Source organism: Maniola jurtina, chromosome 7 (genome assembly GCF_905333055.1).
Source record: "Maniola jurtina chromosome 7, ilManJurt1.1, whole genome shotgun sequence".
Lineage (NCBI taxonomy): Eukaryota > Metazoa > Arthropoda > Insecta > Lepidoptera > Nymphalidae > Maniola > Maniola jurtina.
The window spans coordinates 8,170,051-8,182,136 of record NC_060035.1 but is presented as its reverse complement, the minus strand read 5'-3'; the positions used below and the strand labels follow the sequence as shown (position 1 = coordinate 8,182,136).

The following is a 12,086-nucleotide window of genomic DNA, read 5'->3' as shown; positions in this document are numbered from 1 at the left end:
AACCGGGGCGGTTCAATTAATTGACAATAAATAAATAATTATTGTTATTATACGATCGATTGCAATTAGTATAGCGATGTTATCTACGTTGCGTGATCCATGGATATCGACCATAATAATTGTTGTAAGGCGTCTTTTCAATACGGCAGTAGGTGTATTGTCCGAGCAGCAATGATGTAGTCTATGCTATACTTTTTCAATATAAATAAAAATATATAATGAAGGTGCATCCTCAAGGCACGTCGAAGTATGGCCCAGGTTTTAGGAGTCGGAAGAGTTGGATTGCAGAAAAATCGAGTCCAAAAGTTGAAGCAATCGAGGATGGACCGATATCACTTTTTGCGACTAGTTTGCGCCATCAAACAACTGAGTTTTTTAATAACTCTACTTTGCATGGTGTTCGATATATTGCAGAGAAAGAACGGCCGTTCTGTGAGAAGTGTGTTAATTTACCTACTTAATACTTACTTCCGATAATAATGTTTTTACTCAATAGAATGTCTAATAACAAATGATTATGAATTTGTTTATTTTTTTCGATCGCAGGTTTATGTGGTTCAGTTTTGTTGCCATAGGTGCCGTGGCTACTTGTATCATTATTGTTAGTTTATGGGAGAAATTTCAGACCAACCCAACAATTACGGGCAAGTATTGATAGAATTCCGTCCTTTTCTTTTTTATGGAGATACCAAATTTTCACCAAAGCCAAAATGTTTCCTCAAAAATAAATACATAATTTGATCGTTGTTTTTGTAGGCTTAGATACAGACTTTCACAATTGGGACGTCCCTTTTCCTGCGGTCACATTGTGCGATCAAAATCCAGTGGACGAAGAGTTGCTGCAAGAATACATTGCCAAGTAGGTAAAGTTTCGGGGGAGCAAAGATTCCGTACCTACCTAGTATCAATTGTAATTTCAAATGTGTTAATTTGCTAAAGAATATTAATTAACTAGCTGATGCCCGCGACTTCATTCGCGTGGATGTAGGTTTTTTAAAATTCCCGTGGGAACTCTTTGATTTTCCGGGATAAAAGTAGCCTATGTGCTAATCCAGGGTATAATCTATCTCCATTCTAAATGTCAGCCCAATCCGTCCAGTAGTTTTTGCGTGAAGGAGTAACAAACATACACACACACACATACACACACACACACACACACACACATACATACATACAAACTTTCTCCTTTATAATATTAGTGTGATTTATAAGAAATTAACGTACAGATCTGCCTAATACCAAACATCGTTGATTGGCGTTGTTCACCCATCACGCATCTCGTTCTTGAGTATGTCCCGCCCGTTTAATGTTGATTGCAATAGCATGCTCTCAGGCTTGACTTTTAGCAACCATGGAGAGCATTCTTAAAATATAACATCTTTAATTTATTGTTAAGGATATGGGAATCAGACCCGCCGTCGAAAGCTCCAGATATGCTGCGGTGGCTAGCGACACTCAGCTATGAATCAATTGCTAGTCGAACTTCGGAATTTGTAAGTGATCACGATTTAATAGAAAACGATCTGACTGAGCCTTTTCTACAGCCCAAGGATGCCGTCTTCAGCGTAAGTATTATTATTTTAAATCCATAAAAAATCAGTGACCGCATAGCTTTTTGCATTCATATACCTATACAAGTGCATGCTACCAAAAATATTGAGTGCAAATAATTTTCGGGATAAAATACCAAAAGGATGCAAGCTATCTCTGAATAGTACCAAATTTCGGCTAACAAGATGGGCCCTGAAAAGGAGTTGAAATATAAAAAATTCGCGCTAGCTTCGCTTGCGCTTTTGTTGCATGTTGCTTGATACCCGATACTTGGTTAACTTTAAGTTTTTGAAAATCCCCTGGTAACTCTTTGTTTTTCCGGGATAAAAAAACATGAGAAAAGTAGAGTGAGATGCTTTAAACATATAATTTTGTTATGACTATGATGTTCTTCGCTTTTTTTCTGTATTAGTCAAAAAAAATCGCGCTCGCTGCGCTCGTGCTCTTATTTCTTATTGTGTTCTACCAACCAACCAGGTATTCACCCTGTCAAGTCGAGTAAAAGTTTTCTTCTTCCACTCGCTTCTGTCAGCTGTCAACATAGTAATCCCTTTTACACATATATTCTCTTTCACGCAGTCCATCCATCTTTTCTATTGTCTTCCTCACCTCTTTTTTCCTTTCACATGCATATTAACTAATTTCTCATCTTAGTTACATCTTTAATCGCTAATATCAATTTTAATTTCATTTATACCTTGCTCTTCTTTCATTGCCGTAAATTTTCTAGATTGTGATTTTCTAGATTGTAAGGCATTGCGAAACATTATTCTACGATTGCGAATGGAAAGGAGATCCCGAGGAATGCTGCGCCTTACTTGTGCCGGTTTTTACGGAGATGGGATTTTGTTATGCTTTCAACTCGCGACACGCCGAACGGTCATGGCCTTGGTAAGATGTGAAAGAAACGTGATTTTTACTGTCAGATAAAGTTATTAAAGTGCAAACGACCGGTACCGTGTCGTGTCGCAACACGCAGCATATTCCGGTGTGACAATTGATTACTCGTCACGATAACCTAATTATATGCTATTACTTTGCACATCTCCTTCATATATAAGTGTAAATTAAAAATTTTATATAACACCCCTGACAAGTGAAGGATACAGTAACTAGAAAAGAGCTAACTTTCAAACGGTTGAACCGATTTTCTTGGATTATCTCGATCAAGTCATCTTTCAAACAAAAAAAAAACTAACTTAAAATCGGTTCATTAGTTTAGGAGCTACGATGTCACAGACAGATACATAGATACACACGTCAAACTTATAACACCCCTCTTTTTGGGTCGGGGGTTAAAAATGAATTAGTCCGTTCGCAATACGTCGTCGTGTACCGACAGCATAGTACTTAACTACTTTATTGTTTTTTTCTGTTTCTTCGTTTTGCCTTGATTATTTCATGTTTTGTGTGCAATAAAGTTTTTATCTATCTATCTATCTAGATTGCACCTAGATTTCTTAATACTAAAACTATTAAAACTTTTCTAGGCAAGCACAAACGGACCTCTTTACAGAAGCATTTATACACGAAACCGATGCTAAGTGGTCCTTCATGTTCAATTCGTTTCGTAACGACACCACTATCGATGTACGTTTTTGAATAATTTATTAATATCTTTAAAATGTTAATAGTAACAATTCAGTTGGACACAAATCTCTAAAATGAATGAAATTGATAGGTCTAAATGCTTTGCTTCTCACCATGTTCCCTAAGGAATAGAATATCATCATCATCATCATCATCAGCCTGTGGACGTCCACTGCTGGACATAGGCCTTCCCTAAAGAGCGCCACCATACCCGCCTCAGCCTTCCTCATCCAGCCAGTTCCCGCCAGCCGCTTAATATCATCGGTCCATCGTGCTGGAGGGCGTCCCACACTACGTTTGCTTAAACGCGGTCTCCACTCAAGGACTTTCCGGCTCCAACGGCCATCGCCTCTACGACAAGCACGGCCTGCCCACTGCCACTTCGGCTTGCTAATAGTTTGGGCTATGTCAGTAACCTTGGTTCTCCTGCGGATTTCCTCATTTCGGATATTATCCCTCAAGGAAACTCCTAACATAGCCCTATCCATAGCTCACTGAGCAACTTTAAATTTAAAAAAAAAGGAATAGAGTATATTGATTTTAATTGCATATTGCTTTTAGGTATACATACATTCTACAGAAGAAATGGCTGGTTTGGAACAGAATTCTCAGCACTCGTGGGACAGCCGCGTGGAGAAGGTGTCCTTCTCTGTCAAACACACATACACCACAGAGGACGCTCGCCAGCTCTCAATCCGTCAACGTCGTTGCATATTCGCCGATGAAAAGTCTTTGGAAACGTCTAACATTTACACGTACACGGCGTGCATGCGGCAGTGTCGAATGCAGCGGTGTCGTTCTTTATGCAAATGCGTTCCACATTTTTATCCTCTCATAAGTACGTTACTTTCTTTGCTTAAGGTGGAAGTGAAGCGAAATTCAAAATTATTTGGTTTTTCGCAATTTGTAAACTAATACGACAATGTAGGCTTATGGTATTTTAATTGCGACAATGGCAGTATCATCCTCACAGGTTTATATAATAATCTTTAATTGAAAGGGTCCAGTTTAAGAAATTAATTCTATAGTATCGACTATTCTCACAAATTAGCCCGTCGCTTCCACCTTTATCTACAAATCATCTTTAATTGGCTTGAAGACAATTTTTTTTTGTCAATTTGCAGAAGGCTATAAACATTGTACAGTAAAGGAACTTGAGTGTATAGCTAAACACGTTGCGGCCATAACTGATGTCACTCGATGTGCTTGTGAGCTAGGATGTTCCCATACAGTTCATGAGGTTGAAAAATTAACAGACATAGAGTAAGTTGAAACTTCTGTATAACTTCGAACACATTCTGTCGAAAACGTTTTGTACTTAGTTAAACAAATTAGGTAAATATTGAAAGATGTGGCGCTATTTTCATTTTCATTTTCATCTGCCTGCGGAGGATGCTCGAGAAATTCGGTCTCATTATTGAACATTTCATACAATCACATCACATCACACTTCATACTAATATTATAAAGGCGAAAGTTTGTATGTGTGTGTGTATGTTTGTTACTCCTTCACGAAAAACTACTGAACGGATTTGGCTGAAATTTGGAATGGAGGTAGATATTATTCTGGATTAGCACATAGGCTACTTTTTATCCCGGAAAATCAACGAGTTTTCACGGAATTTTTGAAAACTTAAATCCACCCGGACGAAGTCGCGGGCATAAGCTAGTATTGAATAAAATAAAAACGAATGAGAACGTCAATGAAGTTTTATCTTGAGGAACTTCAAAGCTGTTTTTTATTTAACTAAAATATCTTTTTTTGCAGCACAAACAAGGGTCCATCACAAACTAATTCTCTGGAAACTGAATTCGTTTCTTGGCCTATGGTGAGGTACAAACGTGAAGTGCTATTTGGTTGGGTTGACCTTTTAGGTTTGTATTTTTTTTAATCATCAAATAGGGGTTTAGCAAGTCTGCTTTTGACACAACGAAAAAACCACTAAGATTTACTTAATGTGTGTCATTCCGTCATCAATAGGGTATGTATGATTCATAATAATAATTGTACCTACCCATAGCTTTTATAGTTTATGCCCTGCATGCGTTGCCATACTTCTTTGTATGAACGACTCGCGCCCCAAAGGAAGAAACAATAGGAAAATCCTTCATTGAAATGAGTTGCTCTTGGTACCTAGTAGGTACGAAGAGAACAACCTGGCTCTCTGCCAGCGCGCGTCAGACCTTCGTTATTAATAATAACTACTCCAATAAAACTCCTTTGAAATAATAATAATATTATGATGTTATCTCAAAAGATACCTATAATAGCTACCTATAGGTCAAAACCGTAATGATTAAAAACAAAGTTATATAATTATTAATTTTACAGTATCCTTCGGCGGCATAGCAGGACTTTTCCTGGGTTTCTCGCTTCTCTCGGGCGTGGAACTGATCTACTACTTCACTCTGCGTGCGTGTTGCGCGGTCGTGCGCGACACGGACACGCTGCGCCGAGAACGCGCTGAGCGGCTCGCCCGCCCCAAACCGCCGCACGACTTGAGCCTTGTGCCTTGGTGAGTCTTCCGAGTTATAGTGCCCGGCAAACAGCTTAATACGTTTAGCTTTAAAACCAGGCAGTTAAGCTTCATTTTGCTTAAACGCTAGTGTTTCGACGCTTGAATTCTATTGTCCGCGGAGGTTAATGGTAGTATTTTTAGCTATGGTTTTTGGCCGTACTATTAGACCATCGTGTACGTTATGAGATGCAGATCTGATAATTTTTAGGGTTTCGTACCTCAAAAGGAAAAACGGAACCCTTATAGGATCACTTTGTTGACTGTCTGTCTGTCCGCCCGTCCTGTCTGTCAAGAAAACCTATAAGTTACTTCCCGTTGACCTACAAACATGAAATTAGGCAGGTAGGTAGGTTTTATAGCACAAGTAAAGGAATAAATCTGAAAACCGTGAATTTGTGGTTAGGTACATCACAGAAAAAAAATTAGTGTGTTTTAATTTTCAAAGTAAGATATCATATGAAAGGGCTTTACATTCTAAAACAGATTTTCATTTATTTTTAAGTATAATAGTTTTTGATTTATCGAGCAAAATGTCGGAAAAATACCCGAGTACGGAACCCTCGGTGCGCGAGTCTGACTCGCACTTAGCCGTTTTGTTTTCCTCCGCGGACAATAGTCCATCGGCTGCGCAAGTTCTAATACTCCTAAAAGTCGGGGCTATCTTTTTCACCAGGTGGAAGCAGCCTCCGGTTCCAATCGACAAGCGTCCTTTGAAGGTACGGGCCAAAGATGTCCAGCCACCACAATATTCGCCGCCTCCAGGATACACTACATATTTGCCTTGATATAAACGTTTTATTTCAAAAATTACTTCAGAGGCTGTATTATAGTGATTATAGCTTTGTGTTGAATTAATTAATAATGATTAATCAAATAAAATACAAAAGAAATCTTAATTAACTTTTATTTCATATTTTTGGTCACATCCATCTAAAAATGTCGCAATATTTTAAGTAATTTCAAATCGAACTACATTATCATGACAAAACAGTCAACAAGTTCAAAATATTCGAGAAATACATCTAAACATACACAATAACAAGAGTCCAAAACGATCACAATAATGCAGTTCAATAAATAACAAGTTTTTAAAGAGATATATTTCGTCTTAGATATTCTTACACTGGTATTGCATTTCGGTACCTGGTTCTATATTATGAACCACATATGGTACAGGTGACGCCAAACTTTTTGAATAATCTGGTAGTGGTAAAAAGCGTTGCATTAGACACTGTATAGTGCTCGGCAAAAACTTGAACATTGACGTGTAGGCCAGACCGATTGGTTGATCAGTCGGCGCGGGTGCACGCCATAGGTTGATAAGCTGATCCTTTCTTCTTGGGTTCGCCAACTTTCTCCCAAGTCCCATTACACTGCTTCAGATTCAAGTTGTTTGTGGGACACTATTTCCGCCGAAAGACGGTAGGGAGTGGCAGCATACACCGCGTATTCGGTGCAGGGCGGGGTAGGGTTTGGTGTTTATTTTACCAGCACAAACAAGAACTTCAAAGCACTCAAGAAGTTTGACGTCACCTATTTACAACGTGGTCGACGCAATCATTATTTGGTAGTAATTTTTGCTACTTTTAAAGGCCGAAACAAACAAGACGCGCGACGAAACCACGGCTCAGTTGCAATTAGGCTAATTTTGTTGTACGCAATCTCTAAACTAAAATGACAGGTTTAAATTTATTGCTATCGCTTTCATAATGCTATCTACGGAAAGGGATAGCACTTGATAGACCCGGCAATTTAGTTTTAATGTGCGTACAACAGAATATACATGAAAATTTTCACAATACAAAACGCGCGTTGGAGCTCCTTTAATCCAGTCACTTGTTGCAATAAATACAACGTCCCTTATACGCTTTCAATTTGTATAAGCGCGCTGTGTGTGACGTCACAAGTCTTTAGGTTCCGTCATACGTCGTGTGTTTCAAGACTTAAGTTAGTCTTTAATGCCAAAGCCAACAGGCAGATTATCGCATTGATTTCAAGTTTCATGTTTCATTATTTCATATCGAGCAACTGTAAAATTTGACTATTATTATATTATGACAAAATGTAAATTATTATACTTACTTAACAATTAGGAATGAAACCATAGCCTTTAAGATACTAATTAAACTAAGTAATTGCCACTTTAAATATTGCTGATTTGGTGATAACAGCATGTTAGTATAAAATCATATCAATCTACTTAAAATAACAAAATTAAGGCAGTATACATACAGCATAAAAAAGTAAATGTTGCCTTTTTAAAAATATTACGCTGTATTAAAATTTATAATACGTTATGTATTATTTTGTTGGTTCAAAGTTTCATTTAAGTACCTGTTCTTAATAAGTAGGTAATTACTAAGCTTTCTAAGTACGTGACTATAAGTAGTGAATTTTATGTATCGTATTCACGAGGTTGAGCTAAAAAGAGATAAAAGCATATTTAATTGGAAATTACATTATATAGTACGGTCTAAATGTATAAAAAAAAAGTAATGCGCGACAAATTTTGTTAGCCTCTATAATATCTGGACATTTTTGGGCATTTTGTTGTTAAAATGTTAGACCAAAAAAAAAAATTTGATTTCAAAAATACTGGAAATTCAGTGCCTACTTCCTACAATGTACGTCCGAACGTCGATCACTCAACTAATTTTACCCACACTTTGCTATCTCTATTCTCTAACTAAAAACTGAACACTAATTTAAAATAAATTCATTGTAAATCTTATTGGTTACCAATTTCAATGCAAATTTTAATGGTAACTCAGTATACGAAATACTCGTGCCATACAAGAATATTTTTGTCCCGGTATCACTTGTGAAAAATTCAAAACAAATAATATAATATAGTTTTTTTTGAATCTAAGAACGTAAGTTATTTATCACAGAACAGATAACGCTTAGTTAGGGCGAGTAAAACAGTTGATTGACCCACGTACGTGTTAAGGCCTATGCATACACAAAAGTGAATTTACAGTTCTTTCACTGATATGTGTGAATGGGCCTTCATTAAGACTGAAACAAACACGAATTGTTTGTAAAACAAGTGTGAATGCTTTCATAAAGAATCCTTCCTTCCTTCCTCTTTTTTTGCAAATTTTATTAGTTCCGTCACCGTCGTGTGTATTTCAGGCTTATTTGAATTTTTTACTAACTTTTAAATTAAAATAAATACGATGGGCGTAGGTAATTTAATATGATTTAAAAAGCAAAATAGTACCAAATATTTTGCGTTGTGTTTAGGAAAATTGGCGCTAATACTTTTTAAAATATATTATTATATATTATTTAATATAAATCTCTAAACTCTCTTTGCTATATCCATCAACGCATATTTATATTATAAAGTGTGAAAGTGTGTCTGTCTGTTACCTTTTTTACGGCCCATCTGTTTCACCGATTTTGGAGAAATTTGGCACAGAGATAGCTTGCATGCCAAAGACGGACATATAAAATAATATTATATTAAGTATACTTTTTATCCCAGAAAATCAGGGTTCCCAGGGGATTTTAAAATAAAATTTAAACCCACGTGGTCGAAGCCGCGTGCATCATCTAATAATAAATAAATATGTATATAATATATTATCTGTTCAAATATAAATAAGTACAACTTAAGTACCAACAGATGTGTTACAATCGTAAGTAATAAGTATTAAAAGCAAAGTATCCGTAAAATGTTAGCAACTAAGTAAAAAATTAACAAATTCCTGAAGTGAAGGTATTAGGTCAAGTGTCCATTAGGTCGCAAAATTGAATCGCAAGTAAATCACCTCCTTACTATCAAACTGCACCCATTAGCTAAAAAACGTATGAAAAATATTATGGCAGGAAATAGTACGATTTGAGTCGGCGACCTAATCGACCTTATATAAATAAACTATAATATATTTTTCTAACAAAAACAATACATGTAAATTATAAGTATCTTTAAATTAAAATTCACAAATACTTTTAAGGGTAACTGAATTGTTTTCATTTCTGATAGATTGAACTAAACTTATAACATAAATAAAGTAAAATATAAGAAGATAAACAATAATCTGTATAAATCCATACTAATATTATAAATGCGAAAGTGTCTGTCTGACATCTATCACGGCCCATCCATTAAACCGATTTTGACAAAAGGTACAGAGCTACATCCCGGGAGATAGTATGTCCGTCTCCCGGGATGTAAGCTATGTTTTATCCCGGAAAATTAAAGTGTCCACACGGGATTGAATTGTTGTACGTACTTGCGTGAAAGTTTCTCCCATAACTCAGTACCAGTACCATTGACATACAATAAGTGGTGCGCGAATTCAAATAAATTACAAACAAATCGAAAGAGTCATTATTACAAAGCATGTTGGGCATTAGCTAAGAATAAAATAAATAGAAACTCATATATACGTAGGATATTACATACTCTAAACATTACAAGAAATGTTAAAAAAACTTAACCGCCTTGTAGCATCGTGGTTGATATAAAAGCCATCAAATTCCTAAAAAAAGCAATTAAGCATACATATCACCAAATTATGAAATTTCTAAATGGGACGTCGTGGTAAGCAAGAAATAAAAAGCACAGCCTTGGGGATTATCTAAATACTATAAATTAATTTATGTCTCCTAATATAAAAAATGGGCATATTTATTTTATAGATGCCGAATTTTCTTCTTTGTTTAAGTCTTATAGACAATTTAAGTAGATTTATTTTTGATGTTATATTCTGGCTAAAAATTTAACTTCATAGTTAACCAAGTAGGATTTGTCATACAAATATAAAATGACAAAGATATAAAGCAACTAGTCGGTAATACGTGTAAAGCCTGTGATAACATGCCAGTGAATGGCATGCTAGGTGCTCGCAAGCACGCATGCCAGGTACTAGCAAAATGTCAGCGCGTGATACACATGCGAGTAGCTCAATTTTGCTAGTACTAGTTACTGCTTTTATGCTTTTGTGCGAGTAGCTAGCATGTGTATCGACGGCATAAACGATAGCACTAGTCGATTCTGGTTTTTTTTTAATTCTGATACAAGTTAACCCTTAACAGCGATCTCTCCTGATGGTAAGTGATGATACAGTCTAATATGGAAGCAGGGTAACTTGGAAAGGGTATGACATTAGTAGACATGCTCTAGTTGCACTATGTCAGGCTCACCTTCTCACGTAACCCAAGATCCCAATCCCCTCCGACCTCATAAGAGAGAGAAAGATGCACGAGTTTACGCGATAGAAAGAGAGGCATTAGTAAAACTTTAGACCGAACTGCTGTGTGAGCTGAATTGCACTTTATTGCGTCGTAACAAGAGTCGCTATTTAGTTCAATGCGTAGTGAGTCTTATAGGTACTATAAATAACAATACCATAGCCATGATACATACATAATATTACAAAGCGTATAAAATTCATGCTTAGGATGTGTGAAGACTATAGCAACAATGCTTTTAGCATCAGCGATTAGCGATTAGACAAATGCATCGATGCTGTATCGCGTTTTATCGACTTTCTACGTTCGATCGTATGTACCTCAGCGATAAGGCCGCCAAATTGTAGTACCTGCCTGTATTTTTGTTTTGCTTTGTATGTGTTTTTCTGTATTAATTTTGTGGTGTACCTACAACAAAAGTATATTTGCATTGCGCTTTTAGCCATGCTACTCATGACTAATACTCCCCTTTCCACTCCAATTAAGCGTAAAGCTTGTGTCAGGAGTGGGTGCGACAATAGTGCAACGGGTGGGGTTTGAACCGCCGACCTTTCGGAATTCAGTCCGCTTCTCAACCGTTGAGCTATCGAGGCTTTGACCACTGTCTGCGTTCGATAGCTGTATTGATAAATTGATATGAATTAATAAATAAAATCGATTTATTCGCTGCGACTGGAGATCGTTTGTATGCGGAGCAAAGCGTTCAATCGCGGCATTAAGTTTCTGTATAGCAACTAAACACCGATTGCTGATGCTAAAAACTCGTATCGTATCGTATCTGCTATGGCCCTAAGACAGATGATACAAAACGCAAGAAATTAGAAAACAGAGCACTCTACAAATAAGAGTGTCGTAGTTTTATAGATATTAGATACATAATATGTAACGATCACGGTTCAGCACCTAGGCACACAGCACCAGGTCGAAAATGTATGTATTATTACAATATGACATAACGAGCTTAGAGTGAAAACCTCGTAGGTGTAAAAGAAGTAACTTTTCAGGAGGAAGTAAAAACTGCGTGCTGTAACTAACAGAAGCGAGTATTTACGAGTTTCTCATTTAATGTCATAGATGGCGTTACGAGTATCGAATGAACAAATTAGTCAGATCAGGACGTGCGTTGCGAGGTTTTCTTCCTAGAAACGCAATAAAATAAATTTGAGCAAAAATGCATTCCCGAGGTTTTCACTCTGAGACGACGATAAACCACTAAAGTTT

General features: G+C 36.7%; 2 protein-coding genes and 1 long non-coding RNA gene across 6 annotated transcripts in view; 1 reads left to right on the top strand and 2 right to left on the bottom strand.

Annotated features, from left to right (window-relative positions):
• Positions 1-1,982, bottom strand: part of LOC123867139 (eukaryotic translation initiation factor 3 subunit G) — a 28,007-nt gene extending 26,025 nt beyond the window's left edge. Inside the window, exon 1 of the mRNA XM_045909019.1 lies at positions 1,966-1,982. The gene's annotated coding sequence lies outside the window, so the exon portion shown is untranslated. The remainder of the gene's footprint in view (positions 1-1,965) is intronic.
• Positions 16-9,667, top strand: LOC123867137 (sodium channel protein Nach-like). 4 transcript variants are annotated; one of them, XR_006796347.1, is made up of 12 exons: positions 22-439; positions 547-644; positions 757-859; positions 1,400-1,568; positions 2,300-2,445; positions 3,045-3,144; positions 3,706-3,982; positions 4,269-4,407; positions 4,913-5,019; positions 5,477-5,660; positions 6,337-7,344; positions 7,396-9,667. XR_006796347.1 is itself a non-coding variant. In XM_045909016.1 (11 exons), the coding sequence occupies exons 1-11, from the start codon at positions 219-221 to the stop codon at positions 6,446-6,448; spliced, it is 1,584 nt and encodes a 527-aa protein (XP_045764972.1). In that variant the 5' UTR covers positions 22-218; the 3' UTR covers positions 6,449-9,667. The 4 variants fall into 4 exon arrangements, 3 of the variants coding, with proteins under 3 accessions (XP_045764973.1, XP_045764972.1, XP_045764971.1); XM_045909016.1 differs by having other exon boundaries at positions 1,400-1,496; positions 6,337-9,667; XM_045909015.1 differs by having other exon boundaries at positions 6,337-9,667.
• LOC123867142 lies at positions 6,551-11,930 on the bottom strand. Its single transcript, XR_006796348.1, has 2 exons — positions 11,041-11,930; positions 6,551-11,006 (listed from the first exon to the last, which is right to left on the bottom strand). It is a non-coding gene; the product is annotated as an uncharacterized LOC123867142 (long non-coding RNA).
• Positions 11,931-12,086: the final 156 nt, after the last annotated feature.